The sequence below is a fragment of the Coloeus monedula genome, assembly GCF_965178545.1.
Source record: "Coloeus monedula genome assembly, chromosome: 5".
In the NCBI taxonomy this organism is placed as follows: domain Eukaryota; kingdom Metazoa; phylum Chordata; class Aves; order Passeriformes; family Corvidae; genus Coloeus; species Coloeus monedula.
The window spans coordinates 16,599,208-16,623,608 of record NC_138785.1 but is presented as its reverse complement, the minus strand read 5'-3'; the positions used below and the strand labels follow the sequence as shown (position 1 = coordinate 16,623,608).

The following is a 24,401-nucleotide window of genomic DNA, read 5'->3' as shown; positions in this document are numbered from 1 at the left end:
TGCTAACAATGAAACATTTAACACCAACAACTGAAGACTGGTGCTTGAGACTGCAGAACACCTCCACCTGGCTGACAATATGGTGGTAGGAATTAGTTAACAGAGAATTTAGGAATGATTTGAACAACCGTAAGTCATTTTTCATATGTGACTTACCCTTAATTTGGTACCACAATGTGGACATAACAACGTTGTAAGCCCATACTCACATTTCAGTGCTTTTTTTATTGCTTGGGTATCAGCTCACTCCTCATACACATACCCTACTCAAAGCACAGACAGCAAGTGGATAATGAATTACAAATTTGCTATCAATAACTAAGATACAAAATTAAAATGAACAGAATTTAAACACTTTTAAAAGGTTCAGTAGGTGAAACCTACTAATGAAAGGAATTCTGGACAAAGAGATGGACAAGTGTCCTAAAACCATGAAGTTGAGATTTGATTAATTTGATTATTTTCTTGAACATTATTGCCCTTCCACATACAACTGAGGCTAAGATTTCACAGTATTCAAGTTTTGATTACATAGATTTATTTACACGTATTACTTAAAAAGCCATGAAAAGCACGTCTTAGAGTTGTTCTTATTATATTCGTAAACACAGGCAGGAAAGGATTATGCTCCAACCTGTTTCATATTATCTTTTAATCAGATTTTTTTAAAAAAACTTTTTCCCACCTGTAACCGTGATGCAAAGGAAAACATAATACACAAATTCATTATAAAGAGTAAACCAAGAAAGCCCTTCTTTTCATAAAGGAAATAATCATAATTTTTTCCTTTCTTCATCTAATTTCTGGCTAAGAAAATAATATATGAGGCCAGAAACCTTACTGCTCCATTTGGGAAGGTATTTTGAGAAAACAGCTCCCTACACCTTGAAATCCTATGGGATACTATTTCCTGCTATAAAACTGTGGATAGGGTTATGTGCTTGCAGTGTTCATGGCAGCTTTAGAGCTGGATCCCTCTTCCAGACTCCCAAACTGTGCTGCAATAGGGGACTTCTAAATTTTGCTGCTGCTGTTGATTTTTCACATCTTTGCACCCACTGCTTTAGAAGTGTCTGGAGTCAGCAGCTCAGAGTGGCTGCCAGAAGGTGCACTGAGAGCAGCAAATGTAGATGCAACTCTCTCAGGGACACTCCACATCATCTTCAATAGTCACCAGCTTCAGTGTGGGTGACACTTGTAGCCTCTGCCAGCTTGAGGTAAAAAAAAAAAAAAATCTTGAGTCATGTCCAAACATGGATCTTCCCAAGGGTAACCTGTCAGCTGTCTGCTGAATATAATGCAGTTTCTTAAAGTAGATAAATTAACTTTAACTGTTTTTGGTGGGGAGGGAGAACTCCTGTGTCATTATCATTTTACAGACGGGGATGTGTGTTTACTTTTTTTACTTCATTATAAAGAGGTATGAGCTTGCTGTCATTAAAAACCTGCAATCTGGTTTTTAGTGTCTGATCCAATTACGTGTGCTTCTGGAAAGACACACAACCAAATAAATAATTGGAGAGGTGCAACTCTGAAATGACAATTGTTATTCATCGATCTCTTTCTGCAAGTCGGGATTGAGAGATGTAAACTTCAAGTGAATGAGATCTCCTGGGTGAGATTCTTCAGTTCAAACACAGTAAACAACTGTTGTCCTCTGATGCACATTTTAGTACTGCTGCAGGCAAACTTTCTAAATATTAATAAAAAACCTATACAGATGAAAAGGAAGCCCTAGGAGCTGGTACAGAATTTCTTGCCACATTCTAGGTCTAATCAAAGAAACATATGTTTCAGGTCAGAAAGGAAAGGAGATTCCCTAATTTGCTCTAGTATTTCCCCTTCTGGAATCACAGAGAGGTCAAAATTGACTAAATTGAAACAGATTAAATGTACTAGATGGTGATACTTGCAGTTAAAAAAAAAAAAAAAAAAAAAGGAGAGCCAGGTATTCTGTGCCCAAAAGCCACCATAACTCACTGGATTATGCCATTTCCTACTGTCAGACTGGCCTGCCAGCATATTTCCCTCTGCAAAGTTCAGCCTCAGGGATGCTCTCTGGTCTGAAGGAGGCAAGCAGGGGGTGCATGGCCAGTCACATACGAGTAACAAGGAAAAATAAGAGAGATGCTCTGGCACAGATGATGCCAGTGACCACAGCCTACCCAAAACTGTCAGTTTGACTTCTGTGAAGACAGTACCCCCATGTGAGGGGTGGCCTAAGTATGACAGAAATGCTTTCATGTGCAAGATAGCATCTCACCTCGGGGAGATTGGTGTGTGCAAGCAGGAAACACTCACCCTATCCCCAGTTACAGAAATCTTCTGTCTATATTTCAGTTTGCTAATATTCTGATAGATATAAACACATCTACATAAAACATTATATTATATCATATTATATATATCCATATATACATGGTTTTGCAGCTGTACTGGAAATAGGTAACAGCATTTCCCAGGCATTCTTTGGGGTCTACTGAGAAAGAAGACATGACAGTTACTTGGTGATAATCTGACTGATAATACTGGTTAGTAAGAATCAAATGTTGGCTCTAGAAGACTGCCAAGCTAGGAAATGTGATCCACCTGCCTAAAAAAGGAAGATGCTAACACGAGAAAAGTGCAGCAGATCAAGATGCTTCTGCTCTCCCCACTGTCATCTCATGTAACACAAATTCCTTGGTTCTTATTTTCCAGAGACAGAGAGGAGAATCACAGAGCTGAGGAAAAAGCCCAGTCACCTGCTGTTCCTTCCAAGCTGTCATGGGTTAGCAAGCATAGTCCCAGAAGTGATGTTCTTGCAAAGGGGTGCTTACAGCTTCCTCTGGGACCTGATAGAGCCTATCAGCTGGCCAGTTTGAATATGGACAATTCTTTAAGCCACTTAAAATTGTGACCGCCTCTGTGATACACACTTAAGAAAAGACAGCCCCCCAACCCCCCTGCCCCCACAGGTGTCTCGTTTCCGGCGCTGGCACAGGTGGCTGCAGGCCCCGTGTGGGGGCCAGCGGGCCCGGCCAGGCCCTGCTCGGGCCAGGCTGAGCCGGGCCACGGCCATCCTGGAGCCGATGGGCCCTGTTCCACCGGCAGAACCACATCCCCCCCCCCCCCCCCCCCCCCCGCCCCCAGCCCTGCTGTGGGCAGCCGGAGCAGCCCGGCTCCCCCTCTCCAGTGCAGCCAAGATTCAGCTGAAGCTGCCCTGCTGTCCAGCAAAGATCATGTGAGCAACAGCGATAAGCAACATTCCAGCTGCAAGGCCTAGGTGAGATTAACCCTTTTATTGCTGTGAAGAGCTGAAAACCTGAGGGAAGATAAAGAGGAGATGCTTAAAGCTGAAATTCTGTTGTGAAGCTATGATATATCAGAGTACTCGTAATTTCATGAAGGCATGGGGGGTGGAGCATTCAACTTGTACTTGTGAGCAAAAGCACCTGCGCTGAGATAGGCAGACGCTGAAGCAGCTGTAATTTCATGAGAAGTTTGAACAGGGAGAGATGGAAGCGATGAGGATTTTTGCTCCAAATGGAAAAGGAGAAAACCTCAGTTCCTAGAGACGCTCCCAGAGATAGTCCTAGAGCGGAAGATGAGGAAGACCCTTTGCTCCCAGGGAAAGAGAAGGGCCTCTGTTCTTAGAGATTAAATGCTCCCTGAGATGGGTGAAGAGAACTTTTGTTTCTGAATGGCTCAACCTAAAATTTATACCCCAGTAATTCGAGAGTGGACCCTTGAAAGCAGCTGTGGGAAAAGCTGCAAGTCGGGGGAAGGGACTCACATGCGAGCAGAGAACCAACCCGGGCGGCTGTCTCGTGATAATGTTTTCATAGCATGGACAAGAGAGACTCCTCTTCCTAAATGGACTGAACAAGGTTATTATGGAAGTGACAAACAGACTGAACATCTTAAGGGTTGTATTTTTACATTGTCAGAGGGAGAAGGGAGAAAGGTGGGGGGAGGAGAAGAGTTCTGAAGGTGTGGTATGAAGTTTTTTCTTCTTTTAGGTCTGCTAATAAACTTCTTTATCTTCTTTCAAGTTTGGTGCCTGCTTTGCGTTTCTCCTAATTCTTACCTCACAGAAGGTAAATAGTAATGAGTATTTTGGGCCAAACCACTACACAAGCAAATGCTGGGCAAAGATGGAAGTGATGAGAAAAACATTTCATTTTGGCTGAAAGAATAGCTGTATCAAAACTTAAGAAAGGTTCTAGCAGTCACTAAGCCCACTCCTGAGGGATCTCAGAAGCAGAAACGGGAGAGTTCCTAACTCTCTGGGCAGTAGTGAGGAGTCCAGACACAGCCTTTAGAAGACACTCATTCTTTGAAGCATCCTCCTCCCAACAGCTTCCCTTCTTCCCTGAGGGACAGCACCCACCAGTTCTAGGCAGAGGAGTAGCCAGATCCTTTTTACCTACATCATCCTATCGGACACCTGGGGAAGGAATGAGACTAAAAGCCTGTAAAAGATACATATACAAATTCAAGCACTACCAACGCCAAGAAGTATGACGGGATGTAGTAACGTCTCCTGTCCAACACTCATGGGAAAATTTTGAAGGTAAAAAACAGCATCAAAAGTCTTACTCTTGAAAACTTTCAGAGCGCAATTAACCAGGATTATTTCCTGTATCTTTACGTGAAAGGCAGAGTACCTTGATGAATAACTGCCTTAGAGGAAAGTTCTCTGCCAGGAGCAGAGAAAAACTACCACACTCCAAAAATACCCGGGAATAGCCTGAATACTCGCTTAGGGCAACACACATGATTTTGCCATCTTACCTTCCTATTACAGAATGATTAAGAGATGCCTCCTTTTTAAAATCATCCACCTTTTATCTTAGCACAAGTTAGAATATTTTAGCATTTTTCTGTTTAAAGGAGAAAGGTGATTATCACCACACAATAAAAAGAGTCTGCAATGGATTACTCCAGCATTTCAACATATTATTTATCATGAAAAATCTTATAAGGTGGTATCTGTAGCAAGCATGTGCAAACTATAGATACCTGGGAGCAGACAGGAGCTATATGTGAGCACGATGCACTCTGTTCCACTCTGCAGCTGGGAAGCTGGGGGAAGGCATGGGCTGATTAATCCACAGCCTGGATGATCCCCGCGCAAGCAATTGTCTCTAAATCTACTTGTGCACTACATCAGGCTTTTAAGAATTGTTCAGGTACAGACCATTGGTTCTGCACTCAAGCAGTAAGAAGCTGAGTATTTAAAAAATAAATTTGAATTAAGTAAAAACAAAAGAAAGTTGGTGTTTTGGCTTTTATTTCTAGAATGAATTCTACCTTGCCTGAAAGTATTTCGTAGGCTAGAAGCTTTGACTGTATTACTTGAAGAGCTTTGTGGTTAAAGAACTGCTACATTGCAGAATCCAAATGAGGAAAAATAAGCTCTCCGTCACAAACAAACCCTGATTTTATTATTAGGTAGGGTATTTTTGCTGTTTTGTTTTACCAATCTGCTGTTCATCATACCTCCAGTATTAATATTTGCCCCTGTAGTAGCCAAAATAGGTAACATTACTTTTATTTTTGCTGATAATTTTACATAGTAAATGCCAAGAAATAAAGCAAATACATATTTTTTGACAATCCTGAATCTTCCTTTCAGAGTTGTAACTTCTAGCTAGCAATTCATTTTCTGAAGAAAATAAAATAACGTTCTGTATTTGGCTGCAACTTTTGTGTAAGTGCAAGCAACAACTGCAGTATTTTTTTAAATGAGCCACAGTGATAGCTTTGCACTTCCTTGAGGCCTCTTCTCTTCTCACTGAATGAACTCCAGGGAATGGCATCATGTCGGGCTTTCCAGATGGATTATGTGAAGCCATAGCTCAATGTCATTTTCAATAGCAAGGCTCATAATTAAAGGTCAAATAGTCACTTCATCTGCAATCAATCAATAGAAGAAGTACTAATACTAAGTACTAATCAATCAATGGCAAATGCACTAATAAAAGCCATGCATCAAATGTCTGCATATGTGTGTGCTCACATGTACCATGCATATATGTGAGCAGGGAAAAGGAGAGAAAGAGAACAAAGTGGGGGTGAAAATGCCAGAGGCCATTGTGAATACTATATTTATCTTGGCTCCTTGCAAGTTTATATCCTGTTTCACTCATTAGGTGAAATGCAAATAAACATTGGTTTTTCTGCATGTGTGATGCCCTGTATTCAAAACCTTGCCGAAGCACCCACCTCTTCACAGAGGTAACGGCTTGTGCTCCTACAGAACACAAAGGCACCTACCCTCTGTAATTTGTCCTTACACAAACACGCCCTGCACTCTGATCTTTGAGACAAAAAGTGTGTCAACTGTTCTGTCTACAAAATAAAACCCAGCATATGGGAACAGCACTCATCTCCGTGCAGAGCAAGCACTTATTCATGGATTCAACAGTGGAAGTGGCAGTTGGCCTCATGAGCATGCACTGCATGGGAATTAGCTGGTTTCATAATATGGTGTGGGAGAAAGTGACTTACAAAAGTCTTCTCATGCCTCTCCTATTACCACTTCTAAAGCTTTAAAGCTGTCAGCTCTTCTCCCACTTTAGTCGGTGCCATTCTCAGCTCCCCAGGGAATGGGCCAGACGTACCTATTTGGAGTTTCACCTGCCAAGCTGAGAGAAATCAGTTTCAAAGCGAAAGAACAAGTGTTGGGGGGTCATTTATACACTACCACTGGAATCTTGAAGACAAACAAAGAAGAGCTCCACAATGGATGTGAAATGAGAGCATGAGACATGTTTGTGCTTTCAGGCATTGCAGTGACAGAAGGAGAAGGAAAAGCTCTCTCCACCGTAAGCAAGCAGAAGATCTCTTGTTGCATGGTTTTAGTAAACACCCATGGACAAATAGAAATGTGCCAGAACAGCAAAAGAGTAAGGGTCAAAATGCCTGTGTTTGTCTTGTTTCTGCTAAGATCAGGGTGGACAGGGAAATATTTAAGTGTCATTCAGAAATAGCTAATCCTTAAAAACAGATTAGATCTACTCTGCTCCCACCTTCAGTGAAGGAAAAAAAATGCTTCCTGCTCTGGTTAACATTTCTGTTTACATCATCAGCTCAGGGGCACACTTCTCATCACACCCTGGCTTTGTAAAACCCAATACTCCTTATTTTCACACAGATTTGTTTTTATACAGTTCTACCTTATCTGGTACTAACACCAAACAGAATAAAATATCAATGGTCTCAAACCCAGTCAGCTGGAATCTGATACACAGCAGGCACACCTGGACACACATGGAGTAGAGGTGCACACAAGTGCAGCAGGCACCTCAGGCTTACCAAGGACAGGCTCCCAGGGAACTGCCAAAAGGAGCATTTCCCCATCCCTCTCCCAGGAGGACTGGAAAGCAGTCTGTCCCAAAGCCGACAAACAGAACAGTCCATAGCTGAGAAACCTGTTTCATTTCATTTCATATTTATGGCTGGGGAGAAGCTGCAGGAGTCCTTGAAGTAAAGGTGGCCAAAGTATTTTTGCTGGGGTACTTGGGCAAAGAAAGCTGCAGAACACAAAAGGTGGCTCGTGAGGCTATGCTAATACAAGCAGTAACTTGGAATTGGGAAAATGTGAACTAAAAGGTCAAGGGACCTAGGAACTTTAAACTGAGTTCTTCTGAAAAAGAAAATAAAATAAAAAAAATTGAGAGTGTAGTAGCAGAAGAAAAGTGAACTGACTCAGCTGTGTGCACAGTGTCAGGTCAAGACAGGTTGCATAAGGATGCTCAGTAGACTGAGTAAAAGAAATGAATAGTTCTCATTTTTTGGGGGGTGATGGCAAGCCCCTTTTAGGACTTAAATATTTAAAAAGGCTTTGTGCTTATTTTCTTAGTGTCATGGCAAGCTAGCAGAAATATTCAACAGAGCATATATAAAACTACTCTCACTGGGGACAGAAGGGGAAACTTGCACATTTGTGCTGTTAAACACATCCAGCTTCTCCAGCTTTTCTTCTGTAGTATCACAGTTGTGCCCTAAGTTCATACACCCCTCCAAACAGCAAGCACAGCCAGTGTGTTATGACTTATCTGTGCAGTTGCTTTTTACAAATACAAGTGTAACTGTCCTGAATATAAGCTCATTTATTAGTTCGAGCTCAGCTTCATAGAACATTTGGCTGGAAAAGACCAATGTCATTTAATCTATGTTCTGCTCCAAGGCAGGATCAACTCCACCTATTCAATTCCCATCTGAGGCTTGTCTACAATGATAGGAGATTGAAGACATCAATAGGCAACATATTCCAAAGCTAAACTGTTTTACACTAGACAGGTTTCCCTGATTGTTAGCTTAAATCATTGCCACTGTAACCAAGTCCTTCCCTTTACAAAGTCCACTGTGACAGAGTTACTTTCTTCCTTCTTTGCATCAACCTTTTATGCATTTGAAGATCACTACAGTATTTCAGTTATCTTCTCTCAACAATCCCAATTGCTTCAAACTACCTCTGGGGTCACATTTTTGAGGTCTATGATCATTCATGGCACTCTCCTCTGATGTCTTTCCAGTTAGTCCACATAATTTTTGAATTGTGGAGCCCAAAACATTGTGCAAATTTCAAAAGCCATAACACTCTGAAGCCATACAACTTTTGCTACTTCTCTGCAACCCACAGGACCCTGTGCAAAAGGAAGGTAGGTTAGTTTAGTATGCTGTGTATTTGACAAAGCTATGGGGCTGTCACTCATTGTTCTTCCCACACTGCTAAATTAATTTATTTAATGACTTGGTTCAGTAGTTTCCTACAAAATGAAGTTAAACTCAGTGATCTATAATTCCTTGTCCCCCTCCTCATTTCCACTGTAAAAAGAGACATTACGTTTGACTTTTCCTTGTCTTCAGGAACTCCTCCACTTCCCACAGACTTTCAAAGGCGCTTGCTAACAGTTCTGCAGCTCAGGCCTGGCTGAAGCAAAGAACCCTGAGGTGAGTTTCACTCTATGAAACTGACTTGGAAAACATCTCACTTAAGTCCCAACTTGTTCTTCCCCTGTTTCAGGCTGAGCTCTTACCTTGATATTGACACTAGCTGTGTTCCTCTTTCACAGACACACTCTTGAAAAGAGTCAGATATTCAGTCATATATGCTTTACCAAACATCTGTTTTTATAGTCTGAGAACAGTCCAGTTGTGTCCCTGACTGAACATAATGGAGGGACTAGCAGCAAGTGGCTGTAAGCATTCCTGATTTAACAGTATTTTGTGCATATCCATCAGAATATCTTATTATCACTATGGGGTCGTAAGTGACAAATCTCTCTATGATGTTTGGATAAATTAATTTCAAGAAATAAAGCTATCCAAAGATTCTGCACATACATTTTGCTCATGTTAAGCAAAAGAGTATTGTCTATTTGTGATTTCTGAATACACTAGAACCTTTGATTTTCACTTGTACATTCCAGCATTTAGATGCAAGATTTTTCTGTCAAACTGGGCAGATACACCTCGCAATCTCTTCAGAAAGAAACATAAAATTTTATCAGCACTGAATTAGGCAACAGAACAGAGTAAGAACAGAAACAAAAATACAGCTTTCCACAAATCAGGTCTTACTCTACAGGCACTAAAATATCAGCTGAGATGATTGTGTTCTCTGCCCTGTAGAAAGGATTTATTTCATCTGTGCAAGAATATTATCCTACTATTAGTATCATACTGGTAGCAGTACTTGTCACACTAAAACCAAAACCATTTAAGCAGAAAAACCAGCAACTAAACCAATATTTTTTTTCAACACAGCAAGGTATGAATGTTACTGTTGTTTTGCTCACAAGCTTATCTCCTGACTTACCCAGGGTGAGGGATTTGTGTGTGGAACAGAAAATGATAGCCACTGTGTCTGCTGGTGTGAAAGTAGAGTTATTCCTAGAAAACAAAAGAGTTTTCATAACCTCTGATAGCAAAAACCTTCTTAAAACAGCATCTATCAAATACAATACTTTGAGGATCCATATACATGTGCACATCACTTTGATCAGTGTAGTGATAGAAATAATTCTGCCCATAAATGAACAGTAGTGTTTGATTTATTTTCTTTTAGCAGAATTGTTTCTCTGTTGTGTCAAGCTCTCTAATGAATACACTTCCATGTGAAGGATAGGAATTTTGAAGACATGGTGTGTAGGACACAACTTTATTCCAGCCAAGGTTATTTTTTCAAACGTGCAAAAATATCACAGCAGTGCCCACTTGCCTCCGCAAAAAAAAGAGAGAATGACCTATCATTTCTTTTCCTAGTATGGAATAGTAAAAAAAATGCTCAGTTTGGGCAATATATTGAGTCTACACTAAGGAGTTAGCTTCCACTTCAGAGCAAAACTGCATCTAAGGGCTTACACACTGGGACTAAGGCCAGGAGGGGTGGGAAAATGACATATATAGAGAGAGAGATATGACTGGCCAATGGATCACTCTTTAGTCCAAATTAGGAGTAATTTTATGAGATTCTAAATATTCACCATACTGAGTTGGTGATTGCTTAAGGCATTTTAGATTTCACAGCTGGGGCATATCTTCCCCCCACGTTAGGTCTAGCAGTTCAGAAGTTATTTTAAAATGCCTTTTAAGGCCAGGATATGATCTTGTCACAGAGAAATTTTCTTCTGCACTAAAAGAAGCCTAAGTAGCTCTAAGACACTGTACCCTTCTTTGTGATTCTCCCTTATGGATATTGTATAATTTATATGAAGCATTTGTCAGGAGCCTGTTGTATTGTGGCACTCCCCGTTCAGGAGAGTGCTGCTAAAACAAATACTCCAGTAAGCCTAAGTGAGAGGACAACTGTGGCTACTCCAACCAGCTCCAGTGAGGCCCTGACTCACTGGCTAACACCATTCTCACTACTTTTTGAGAAGTGAACATACAACAGACCTTCCTGATTGATATTTTAAAAAAGAAAAAAAAAAAAGCTCTACCAAACATTAGTTCAGGACAACTGCCTTTTAAAAATCACCATATAAATGTAGCAAATTAGACATATATAGGGAAGAGTGAATTGCCAGCCCAGCAAATGTATCTTGAGATGCAAAAAGTCAAACTGAGTTCTCTCTCTCATATGTCATCAGGATGTCTGCAGGGCAAATTATACCTTCAGTGACATCTGTGCAAATCCATTTTTTTTCAGTGGATGAGGTATAGCAGTGATTGATTGAGATTTAACAACTCTGTAATTAACACACAAGAAAGGACAGAATTCAGGTCCTGCTCTCTTAGCCTATGAAACTCTAACAGAGAAAATGCAGTAAGGACAATATGAAATACCAAAATGAGGTCACCCCTATTCAGAAACCTGCCTTTACACATTTGCATAAACTTTATTACCCAAACTGAAGATATCACACAAAAGAAATATTCAAAGGTTGTCATTCAGCACATTCAATTACCTTGTGGAGAAGAGGAAAGTCAAAAACATGAAGCTCATCTGAACAGAAAATACTGGAAGAGAAACAAGCTAAAATTAGATCACAATTGCAATTGCTGTGCACACGCCTTTTGTCCCCATATTACAAGTCAGAAACTAGGCTGGACCAAGTCTATCCAGAGAAATCCACTGACAGACAAGCTGGACTGCCTGGAAGAACAACACAGATCATTATATCCAGAGAAGCCAGAATTAATGTTATGGCTGCACAAGTCCTTCCTGGGATAACTCCTCTGAATCAAGTATTTCTTGACACGATGAATGGCAGGAAATAGTGCATATGCTGCACAAGTTTTGCTTATTGGGTTGACAACATAAAACCTGTCAGACATGCTCTGGTTGCTGGGCATTTAGACTTTCTATTTTACAGGAGAAAGCACAGTGTACAAGCATGATCCAAATAAACATTCTCAACCCTGGGTATATTAATCATGGTCATTCATGGGGAGAGGAAGAGAAGATCATCATAGATGTTTGAAATCTCTCTGAGACAAAGGCTAATTTGTAACTGGGCTGGGCAGTGTGTGTCAGACATTTCCTTCAAGCTCAGTCAGCTCTGCAAGTGTGGGTAGTTGTGAGCATCCCGAGGGGAGCTCTCCTCTCTGCCAGTTCTGCTGACACCCCCAGGGGCTCTGGGGGGCACAGAGCCCACATTTGTGCTGCAGAGATGTGGGGAGAAGCCTGTGGCTTCCCCCTGAGTAGCTGCAGAGACCAAGCATCATTCCAGAGCACAGGAACTCCCCACAAGGCTGGAGGAGAGACCCTGTGACCTCCACAGACCTTTTCTGAGTTTGTGGGTTATGAGGAAAGGTTTTACTTGCAGCAGAATCTGGGGTGGGTCCTCTCTCTACTCCTTGCAAAACTTCTGAATGCAGTAAGGCTGGCATGCCCCATAGGGCAGTGCAAGTCAAGAAAATAAATTTGATTTTGACCCCAGTTTACAACTGGGAAACATGGCAGGGATATTTGCTATTACCAGCAACATTTTCTATTCTCTTACATACATTTCCTAGAATGTATAAATGTCACCTCAGCATGCACTTAATTCCTCCTTCATGAACTAAGGGAGCAATCCATTGTTCCTGAATTACAATTTTTCTTCAACTAAGTATGTTAATTTAATATGCACAGAAAAAACCCAATCCCTTATTACACATAATTCTGTAAAGCAATAAACGTATTGCTACCAATTATTCCTTGTGAATATTTTGCCGTGGCTAGAATATTAGCATAAAAATTACATAAAAACATTAATCAGCAGAATAACAAACTCAGTTTCATCTCAAACTCCTTGTGCTAATTTCACTTCCTGGTGTAACACAACACCTGCATCCAGCCAACACATCCAATGGTGATATGATAACAGAAACTTTTTCTAGAAAACAATGTGCATATCCCATCTCCAAAACTTCCTTGGTTTTTGGTTTTACAAATATTCCAGAAAAAACCCTAATTGTTACCAATTGTCTAGTATGTTCCAAGCAGTTCCAGTGGTTATATTAATGTTCTTACTAAGAAATTCTAGTTACGCACACTGGCAATGAAAATCTATGTATGATTTTCAGTGTATTGCACAGCAAATGGTACATTTCATTCCACATGGCACAAGCACAGAGTTGTGTTGAAGAGAAATAAAGGCCAAGCAAGGCAACAGAAGCAAACACTACATCAACTGTTCTAGGAAAAATGTATCTTTTGAACTAAAAAATAATATTTTTTTTTTAAAGTAGTGGTCAGCCCAGTTACATAAAATTACCTCATTCTGAGTTTCTCTGCATGTTAAGTCAGAGCTGAAAATCTCTGTATCATTCTTTTTTGCTGACAACTCTGCACTGATTTAAGTGCAAGGTCCCTCTCTGGTGCCAGCGCAAAGAAGTATATATTCCATTTTAAATAAAAGCTCCATATCAATGCTTCCTACTTCTTTGCTTTCAGAATAAAGCATTTATATGGTACCACTTATAATTCCATTATTATTTTACACAGGTATAGTGTTTCATAATCCAAAAAAAAAAGCCACAAATAGGACAGAATTAAGATCTGATACACAAAGGGCAGGGGCAAATTTCCTAGTGACTTTAGTAGAGGTCAGATTTGTAGAAGATACATTATTTTTATTAGACAGAAGCATATGCAGACACACACCTCAAAGTAGGTGATGGACTGATCTCTTGAACCCTAACAGTTTTAGAGTATGAGATGTGATTTATACTGAAGTATACTGTAGTTACCTCTCCTCCATGCAAATTGAAACTCCTGTCTGTGGACAGTCTGAAGCAAGATGGGAATTCCCTGCTGGGAGAGGAGACAGTGCCTGTACAGCACTGCCTTTCCCTGGGAGGGAATGATCTGCAAGTGTGTTTCCAGCTGATGGCAAGGATACCAGCAGCCTATTCTCACGTGGATGTTATTTAAGGCTGAATGACTTGAGTGCTTCTAAAACAAGCTCTAAAAAAATGTGTTCATCCACAGAAACAGATCAACACATTCAAACTCCCAACTAGTTTCTAGGTTTATAGTATGCTAAAGAAGAATAATTTAAAAATTGTAACAGTGCTTCTGAGTAAGAGCTCAACCCCAAATCTTTCCTTGCTGTTTGGAATGTGACACCCCTGCATTTACGGCTGTTTAACAACAAAGAAGCCAAAACCAGAATGCCAATAAATGCTTGTAAAGTAATACTGTGCCCTTTTAGAAAAGGAAGACCACATAGCAACCTCCGGCACACCTAAATAACAGGGTTCATCCTCTCTCAATGCTTACTCAACCACCTAAAAGCATCCAGCCCCTAACAAGTCTGGTAATACGGTTTACTAGATGCTTTAGAAGCTCTAGCCTCATGCCAGTATCCCCACAGCTCCCTCACTCCATGTAGCTCGTTACAGACCTAAAACACAAAAGCAAGAGTCACTTCAGGGCTGAACTTACTTATGAACACGATTATAATCAAGCTAAATTTATCCAGGTCGATATTTGGATTGGCGAAAGTATCACAGAACGTTGTGTAGATGATCATCAGGAGCACACAGCTGCTGATAGCACCAAATGGAGGCTTCTTCCTTTCAAGCCAGTCCTTGATGTATCTTCGGACAATCTGAAACACAGAAACCAACAGGTTGCCTCTTTTCAAAGATGCAGGGAGCCAAGTTGGGCATCACAAAGTGAATCTGACAGTGGAAAGACACAAAGAGAAGAGAGTCATTTGGATGATGGCCACAGTGGATTTCAAAGCTTCCCTGCCACACAACTCTTCTTCTGGGGAATTTAACATTTGTAGTGCAACTTCCACTGGGTGTCCATAATGAGAGTATATTTTCAAGTACATTCAAATCCATCCTTAATCATGCCAAATGTTCTTTGCTAGCTGTCACTGAGACGTGCCCATTAAGCCTCCCCAAAGTTTATCTCCTCTGCTGATACTAATGGATGTATGTAATTATCACAGTCCCCTTTGCATCAACAGACAATTCCAAGTGCAACTTTGGGAATCTTAAAAATCTGACATCTTCAGGAATTTCATGACGGTAGATAATCGAAAGTGATCCATGGAACATTTTAATATTTAAATAGCTAGCGATGCACCAGAAGTTTTTAATTAAATTATAACTCAAGCTTGAAAAGCAAAAGTGCATGTGTTGTGGGAGTTTAAATAATTCAAACTCTGAATATCTGGAGTTTTTGTAAATCCAAAGACAAATGCCATTTGCACGCTTGTAGAATACCAGAATTAACACATGAAAACAAGGAAACCTACTGTACCTAGCAGAACTTTTGCACTTTCAGGAAACAGAATATGAAGCTGTTTTTCAAGAATTTTTTAGAAACTACTATAAATTTTAAAGCAACCTCAACTTTCAAATTATGCTGAATACCACAGCACTAAGCCTCAGCAGATACAATGCATCTATTTTAGCCCTGCCTGGGGAGTCGCTTGTAGTTTTTCTGTTTACTTTATATGATTTGAAAAAAACTTTTTAAAGCTTTTATTGTACAGCTGCAACTCATGTTAATTTTTCAGCAATCACATTATCTTGCCTAATTTCTCCTGAGGCCTCCTGATGTTCTCTGTTACCACGCTCTTTTGGAAATCACAGCCTGGGATCCTGAAGCACTTCTGCCAGAGGGCTCCAAAGCTGTCTCGTGACCTTCCCTTAGTGGTACCATTAACAACATCACCACCGTTGGTTTAATAACACAGGAAGGCTTAGAGGTATTCAAGGTTAATATCAGGGCATCATCACCGATGTTGCCATAGGACCCTTCCACACAACAAATGCCAAAGCCATGGGATCAAGTTGCTCTCAGTTTTCCTCACGGCTCTGTTTTCCTCACTGCTTTCCCAGCTTGTTTGCAAGTCTCTCAGCAGGGAAGTCCTGGAAGCAGCTATCCCAGTCACCACAGCAAAGAGACTCCATCAGGGCACACACTAAAAGTTTGGCACGTGGGCTTCATGCCAAGCTAAGCAGGCTGAAGATCAGCACTCACTTCCCAGCACTTCTGGGCTTCCTGCTGATGAAAAATAACAGATTTGCAGGAAAATATCTAAGGGAGGAGATGCTCAATGCTCAGGTGAAAACACTGAACTTTAAAATGTCACACTTGCCAGATGTGTAAGAGAGAAAATAACAAAAAATAAGGCCAGACTTCTGACAGAGCCTTCACTGGAGCTCCTTCAGCCACTGGGTAGGAATAAGACACTACATTGATGAAGGAGACACAAGAAAGTGAAGTGGAGAGAGCAGTATGAAAGACATCTAACAGGAAGTTCAGATTAGTCTAATGCTGAGCAAATTTGGGACTCTAATTATCAGAAACAAAAAAGCAAAGTCTTTCGCTTCTAAAGTGAGTGGGTTTTTTTAAGAAAGTTAAAAAAAATCCTATTATCCCTTAAATTGTCACATTGGGGAAAAAGAAAAACTACTTAAGGCCACCTATTAATTTATGGTCCTTCCAGAAGATTTATACTGAAAGTAACAAGATGTTGAAAAAGAAAAGTGATGGTTCATTACTCCACGGTACAACTTCTAGTAGAAGTATTTAACACAAAAACTATAACCCTGAGCCTGTTCAGGGTCTAATTATAACAGACATGACAACAACAACATTATACACATATTTATCCTTGACTGACATAAAAGAGAAATAAAAAACATTTAGAAAATGAAACTGCAAGTATTTCCTCAGAATCTTCAATTGAGTGATACCTTCTTGAAATATCTACCTCTACCTAGTCTGGAATTTTTGTGAATCAACAACCATCAATACCAGTAGAGCTTCTTGCTGTACATTGCATTTTTTAAAAAATTACATAGTCAGACCCTGAAGAACTAAATTGTGGCTTCAGGAAATCATCTAATCAACCCAGTGTCATACTAAATATGCACAAAACACAGACAAAATACATTTTCTCTAACACAGAATCCCATACATCTTGATCTTATCACAAGGTTCAACATGATCTGTAATTTCAGAGGTCAATTCATCCTATAATCACTGATTCAAGGTAACCTAAATTCTTGTATAACTTGACGGGAGAAATATAACCCTACAGAAGCTCATGTCAGCTGATTCACTTTGACTGAAAAACAATCAATTTGTTATTCATGCCTGGCAGAGTTGCTTCAGGACAAGGATGCTTTGAAAGCCTTTTAATTCTTAACCCAATTCTATAACTTTTCAGGGTAAACAGAGAACTACAAAAAAGAATTGTGAATATTTATAGTGAAATAATGATAAATGCCATAAATACAATAAAGACAACACACATTCAGAGCCTGGGCTGAGATACTACAGCTACATTTGTCTGGAAATGCAGCGAAAGCTAGCACAGTCATTTTTCAGTGTTAATAAGAACCACTGGCATCCAAAATAGATGTAACACACTGATGGAAAGAGCAAAAAGGGCATGTATTGGATTTGTGTGGCAAGGTTTGGTAGCAGGGGAGGCAACAGGGGTGGCTTCTGGGAGAAGAAGCCAAAAGCTTCCCCTATGACCAATGGAGCCAGTGCCAGCTGGCTTCTAGCCCTTCAAGGCTGATCTCACCAGTCATGGTGGTAGTGATGAACTGTAAAGATTTTTGTGCAGGTTCAAATGCCAGGCCCAAAGAGAAGGGAAAGGCTGACCCAGAGGTTGCACATGAAAGAACATGAAGGTGAATCCTTCCCTCAAACTGCAGTTTAGTGGAGAAAACAGCGGGAGAGAAGCAAAACTTCGTAGTAGGTGGTATTTTATAAATAATCTACATGATGAAAGATGCTAATAAACTCACAGAAAAGTTAGACAATAAAAGCACATAAACATGTCCAGTGGGCAACCACCTCCTGAAGACTACATTTTGGCAACCTCCAAAGGTTTTGGAAAGGCATCAGTTCAAATTTGCTTCAAAACACAGTTGCAGGCTCAAACTTTCCTCTTGCCCAGCATTTAATTTTTAACAACAAAGAAATGTAATTACACTTGAATTAACAGTAGTGTCCCCATTTCAATTTAGTTCTTCTACCAGAATAGTTATATCCACAGTATTTTTCCTACAGACGGCTCCGTATCCTGCCTTAACCTCCTTGTCTAAACACCAGCCTCCCTAAGCAAACGGGCTCGCTGCTCACATGCTTGTTTCCCTAACATCCCTGGCCAAAGAAACACGATCTGCCATTCCAGGAAAGCAGGTAAATAATGCTCATCTGTTACTAGATCATACCTGAAAATAGCACAAGGTGTATTACAGGAAAAACAATTCCCTTCTCTAAGTGTACCTCCAAAGCAGACACACTGTATGCCCAGAGAAATCTGTCAGTAAAGTATAGCTCTAGACTGTTTCCACCTGTCTGCTCAAGCGCTGGACGTACAAGATAAAAAATGCAATAAACAATGTAATTCATTAACGTTCATTATTAATTGAACTAAATAGGGCAAGGAGCCCCTCCCCCATACCTTATATGGAAGGGAATAATTTCTGACATTTGTCATATAATAAATCTCCTAAAAATTATCTAGATCTTTAACTTGTTTATTAAACCCAAGAAATGGAAAAAAACCCAAAACCCAACCCAAACAAACCCCAAGGAAATGGATAGGAAGCCACCTTTTCTGTTTCCATTATACACAAGAGTGTCTCTTGTTATTTATGTCACTATGTAAAATAGATTTTTCCTGATTCTACCAACTCTTTCAGACTGACTTCCTCTTTAACAGAAGCTACAGTGGTTTTACTGCACTTCTGCTCCTTTTGTTTATTGTGTATTAGTATGTTCTTCTAAATACCTGGGAAAAACACCCAGGGCTTTACCATATCAAAGAAACACAAGTCACTTTTTCCTTGTGTTGAAACACATGAGTAAACAAGCTGAAACTATGCTGGATTATCACCACACCTAAATGCAGCAGTTACATTACTCGTCTTCTAAGGTAAGATTCCTAACGCATTCTTAATTAATATTATAATTACTTATAGCAACAGACTTACACAATGAAGTCTAAAATACAAAATTTTATTTTGAAAATTTGAGTCAGGCTAGATATTTTCAACAGTCCAGTAACTTTTCCATATCACTTCTTTTATAGTGATGGCAAACCAAGAAAGACAATTGCATGGAATATTGGGAACTACACCAGTGAAGCCTGTTAAGACATGAAAGGTGAGAAAATTAGGAAGAAACTCAACTAGCATGACAGCAGCTGTGAAAACCAGTATATAAAGAATCAGATCCTGGAATGGAAGACAGACTAATTGGCTTGTAGGAATAAAATAAGATGCTAAAATGGAATATCCTTCACAGGTTTCTATAGAACAGCCACCCTCCATCTTACAAGGTCTGCATTGCAGTTCAAATGCAGACACTTCTACAAGGCAGAACTTGTACCACGTCAGCCAGACCCTGCTCTGATAATTTTAGAGGGATTTTACCTGTGGGAAGGCATGAATTCCCACCTGTTCCTGAATACTGCTGTAAAGTTCCAAACTTTGTGATGGTTCATCTGCTTTCCTAGGACATCAGCAAATGTCAAATCTATCCTTATGCTACAGAGTGTGCAATCTAACGTTTCTTTTCTGAAGACGGGGTGGAAAAAAGCCATTTCTGCAACCTGAGTGAAAAAAACCCCAACCTTTTCTCCAAGCGTCTTGTTTTCTTCCCTCAGCTTACCAAACTCCCCTAAAAGCTATCTGACTCCATTATGTCAGTCAGTTTACTCCCAAGAGGTAGTTCCTGACACATGCACACCTTTAAAGCAAGGTTTATAAAAACCACATGAGACCATTTTCAAAATTAACTTGCACAGTTGGGGGTAATTTACAACTGTTGCTTTAAAGCCTTATAAACAGGCGCAACATGGTAAAAATGTGAAGGGTGCCTACAGCAGCACTACACTTCCTTCATTTTTTGTATTCTATGGGAACTAGGCTCTGTTCCCTGTTTGAGTCAGGTGTTAGAAGGGATTGAACAGTGCTCTGAAGGTTTTTTATCTGCTTTTTTAGTCCTCTGCAAGATGCTCCTAGGAGAGCTCATCTCCCAGGGTACCCGTCCTCTCTGCAGCTCCCTCCTGGACTTTGAAGAGAATTAGGGCTACTTCTGTGTGGATATAATTTAGAAGAACAGAAAGATTTGACACTGTTCCCATTTTTTTTTTTTTTAATAACAGTTCTGTTAATTTTTGTTTCTCCATCTTAGTTAAATAGTACCTTCTACTCCCTATCAGCTGCCACCTACCTTCCCCTTTCCATTTCTCATTCTTTAAAAATAAATACCTTGCTAGGCTTTTTAGTTTCAATTTCACTTACAACTTGTATTGCAACATAGCACCCTTTTAGACTTGTGTTTATAAGCACACCTTCCAAATGTTGATAGGGTTCCTCTGGAACATTTTGGGCAATGATGCAGAAGGCACTTAAAATCCTTTACTTGTAGGACATCAAGATTTTTTTGTGTGTGACTAGATTCAGTGAGGATTTCTGTACAACTGGTTTCATTTTATAGATTTGGGAAGAAGAACTACACAGAATCATAACATTAATTTTAGCTTTAGTTAAGGTCTGTTTAATGTGAAGTGCCCACTTTACGCTGGCTGACAAATTACCAATGGGGCAACTAGAGAATGCATGAATGATAATATACAGACAAGCTTTTTATTATTTATTCATAGAAAACAGTGGGTTTTGGTGTGCTGCTTTGAAAAATGTTCAAACTAGTAGAATATAATGAAAGCGCAGTGAAAATTCTATTTCATTAACATTTAATCATAAATCGCTCTTTAATATAAAACATAAAATAAAAGTCTGTCATAAGCACTTAGGTGTAGGAAATGGAGAAAGTCTGCAAAAAAGGGGAAAGGAAACATTGCAGTGGGTTTCACTGTTCCTGTTATCTGTCACTTCAGAAGAAAAAAATAAGCAAAGAAACAACAGTCTCCAGCTAAATCGCACAACTGGTCATGAAGAAACGGCTTGGGTATTTCTCGAAACCTTACATTTTGATGGCTAAAAGTATTACCAATATCTGTGGACAGGGGAACAATGATTGTAGCAAAATCACAACAGCTCAAAAGCAGCAATCTTACCCAGGACTCTGCTACGCAGATTAAAAATAATCAGAACTTCAAGCTGCCAGAGCACATTCAAAAATCTTTTCCATGAGATATCTATTACCATGTTTATCATATAACAAGTATTCTCAAATTCCCCTTTGAGGTATACAAGAGTGATGCACAAATAACAAGCTCTTACCCACTACAGATCTTCAAGGCTTATAGAAAATTAGATCTTTATAAAATACTATAGATTATGTCCCTTTTTGAGACCTCTTGTCAGAGGGGTCTTATCCATTACTCTACAAATACAAATGCAATATTATACTATCGATACTGATTTGAGTAACATCAGACTGTCAATTAGCAAAACACATCTGGAGACACTGAGGACACAGGCTACAACATTTTCTAGGTTTAGACAACCTGCACATTTCTGACAAAGAACAGAGCGATTCTCCTTATTGGAGACTATCTATCAATCACTGCTGTCTGTGAGACTCAGTGCCTTTCTTGTAACATATCTTCTTCCTCCTTTAGCAGTTCTTTCTTTCCCTAAAGAATGGGCCACCACCTGAGCAGAGCCTGTACCAGCCTGCAGCCCTTTACACATTTCACTGTCAGCAGCTAGAAGAGCATGTTTGACTCCTGTCAATAGTAGTCCTGAAATGCTAAAAAAATTGTTCAAAAACCAGTAGAAAATAAGCATCAATTACACTATTGTGACTTCTTTCTCCCAGCCATAATTAAAAATTCTGACAAGCCAGCCAAGCAACCAAAACTCTTCATATGTTTTGCCATAAAGCAAACAAAAAACCCCAAACAAAACAAATCTAAAAGCACCTTCTCATCTGCTCTGCTTATATCCCAGGGGCTGCTCAAACAGCCAGCTCTGCAGCCTGCTCAGGAAATGAGCATTTAGGCAACACAGGTTTTTCCCAGAGGCAAGATTTTTTTAAAGGAAAATAAAGCCCTTAGAGAACATTTCCTTTAAGCAGCCTCCTCTGTTTTACACTGACGTGGTTTGAGCATAAAGCCCCCGTTGATCACAGACGAGTTAGGAAGGCTGAGGAGAGGCAACCCTCCAAGCAAGCAGGTTTCAAGCTTGGTTTTTTTTTTTTCTCCCCGATCAAGCTCTCTGCTAGCAGGTAACCTTACCAGGCATTCTTCCACTGACTTTTCTGCTGAACAGTATGGCTGCATGTGGTAAGGAACTGATGTTGTGAGCATGAAATGATAAATTAGAATTAATTGCTGAGGGCATCATTCAGGAATTGTGGTCCATTATCTCCTAACGCATCTGGAACCCCAGAGTGAGCGACCTGCTATTCAGAAACACATCCCTGTGCCACATGTCAGGCAACAGTTCAGTAATGAGTCAGTGGTGGTCTGTGAACAAAGGGCAAAACTTCCTATTTAATTGGAACAGATGAAGGGCAAGGAGACCTATCACTGGATCTCTTGGTATCAGTTCTTTTCTTGCTTATTGTTTTCCCTGACTCCTGCCCATTACTTTTGGATATCCACCTTCAGAAATGGCTTCTATTCTTATCTGGGCAGGTTGGTTTGCCTTTGTACAGCTCTACCTTATCAAGACAATCAATGTAAACTACTGGCATTTCTGATCCATAGCTTTCATTAGCATTTCTGCTCTCCCATATCCTCTGAACAGATACAGTGAAGTCAGTAACTTCAGGAACAAAGTCTTTATGCTTAGAGCTTAGAGCTACTTCTGTTGACCATTCACTTCACTGCTTCAAACACTTTCAAAGAAGGATCATCCTATTTCTTGTTGGAAGTGTATTTATAAAAAACCAAACTATTGTCACTGGGTTACACAAGCTTTAAGATTCTCTGTGGTTGTGCAATACCTTTATTGTATTTTTATATAAGTTTTCTGTACCCCAATGGTTCATCCCTACCTTCCCCACTCCTATTCCCAGTTGGTTTCCCCCAGACCCAAGCCTCTCCCCCGGTGCTCCCTACATGGTTGTTCTCCTCCCCTTGTTCTAGCTCTTTCCCTATCAATCACCCAAACCCCTCCTGTTGTTCTCGAAGGTCCAGTGTCCATCATCTGAAACCTCCCAATTTACCCTTATATGGCCCCGTCAATCCCCCGAGACCCTACCCCTCTAGATACCTCCCCCTTTGGAAATCCCCTAAACCTCGATGCCCCATTGGGGCATGTGATCCCTTTCCCTCCTCCCCTTGAAGCTATTGGCCCAAGGAAATGTCTATCCTTGTCCATATCCCTCCCTTAGAGATTTCTATTGGTCCCCAGTTAAGCCATCCCCCATTGTAACACCTCCCTTTATAAGAGGTTCCCTGGAACTCCTCGAGGTTTGTCTCCTGGGAGTTGCCTCCAATAAACTTGGATTATCCCGTGTGGCAAGCCTCCTTGCTACTTTTTATCCTCTCCCTCGTCGGGACTGCTGACAGCCACTGTGCCTGGAGCTTCAGCTCCCCTGGGCAGAGCTGAGCTCCTGAGGAGCAGCTTTAAAGCCGAGAGCCTCCAGCTGCTCCCCACTCCTGTCGCACACCGCAGGAGCTAGCCTGGGCAGTGGTCAGTGGCGGCCATTGTGACAATTTTCTATTTTTTCTTTCAGTCTTTATCAGAACTCCTAAATCCCATCTCAGTTAAGTTTCACCACAATTCTGATTTCGACCTTGTGATCACACACTTATTTCATATGCCTGCTGCTCAATTCATGATACTTAGCCTTATTCTTACAGCTGAAAGAACACCCAACTCCATCAATTAGCTCACACATCAATTTCTTGTCACATCTTTCCAAATTAACATTTCATTATATATACAGATGAAAGTCCTCTTGAAATTTGGCCATTACTTTGTCCAGCAATCTACCATCATCTTTGGGCTTACCACATTGCAGTACAGATGCTGATATTCCATGGCTGTAGGACACTTCAGTGCTAAATCTGCTGCCATGCATCTGTTTCCCAGAAATTTCTACCTAAGGCTTCCAACTAACAGCTTCCAATTTTTGGACCTTTCAGAAGAGGATTCAAGTACTTTTGCTTGTCTGCTTTTTGTGGACACCTAATTTTGATGAGGTAAGAATGCACTACACAGGTAGGTTAATCAGCAACCCTTTGTCCTAATTAATAAGGAAGCTCTTTGGCATTTAATTCAAAGCATGAGAGCAGTTCCACACCCTTCAGGATCACAGAGGTAATGTCCATTTTCCACGTGATATGGTTGCAGAGAGGTTACACAGGTGCTGGTGCTGATGGCTACTGTCATGCTTATCATGCTCATCTAGTCTTCAATGTGTGTGTTTTAATCAAAAGAAACTTCACTAGGAATTTGTTAATTTACAGTACATGCCGATTTTGAAATGTGCAATTATAGTTTGATACAAGACTGATTGAATGTCCTATGTAGCACAGGCAATGACAGATATTCTTAACCTTGTCCAG

The 24,401-nt window shown here is 40.3% G+C and overlaps 1 protein-coding gene across 2 annotated transcripts in view; it reads right to left on the bottom strand.

Annotated features, from left to right (window-relative positions):
- Window positions 1–24,401, bottom strand: part of SLC10A7 (solute carrier family 10 member 7) — a 139,989-nt gene that overhangs the window by 10,262 nt on the left and 105,326 nt on the right. For both annotated transcript variants that reach the window (XM_082281250.1, XM_082281251.1), the window contains exons 8-10: window positions 14,369–14,534; window positions 11,403–11,454; window positions 9,812–9,885 (exon numbers count right to left, since the gene is read on the bottom strand). In XM_082281250.1, the coding sequence (XP_082137376.1) occupies window positions 9,812–9,885; window positions 11,403–11,454; window positions 14,369–14,534 (292 nt within the window). The remainder of the gene's footprint in view (window positions 1–9,811; window positions 9,886–11,402; window positions 11,455–14,368; window positions 14,535–24,401) is intronic.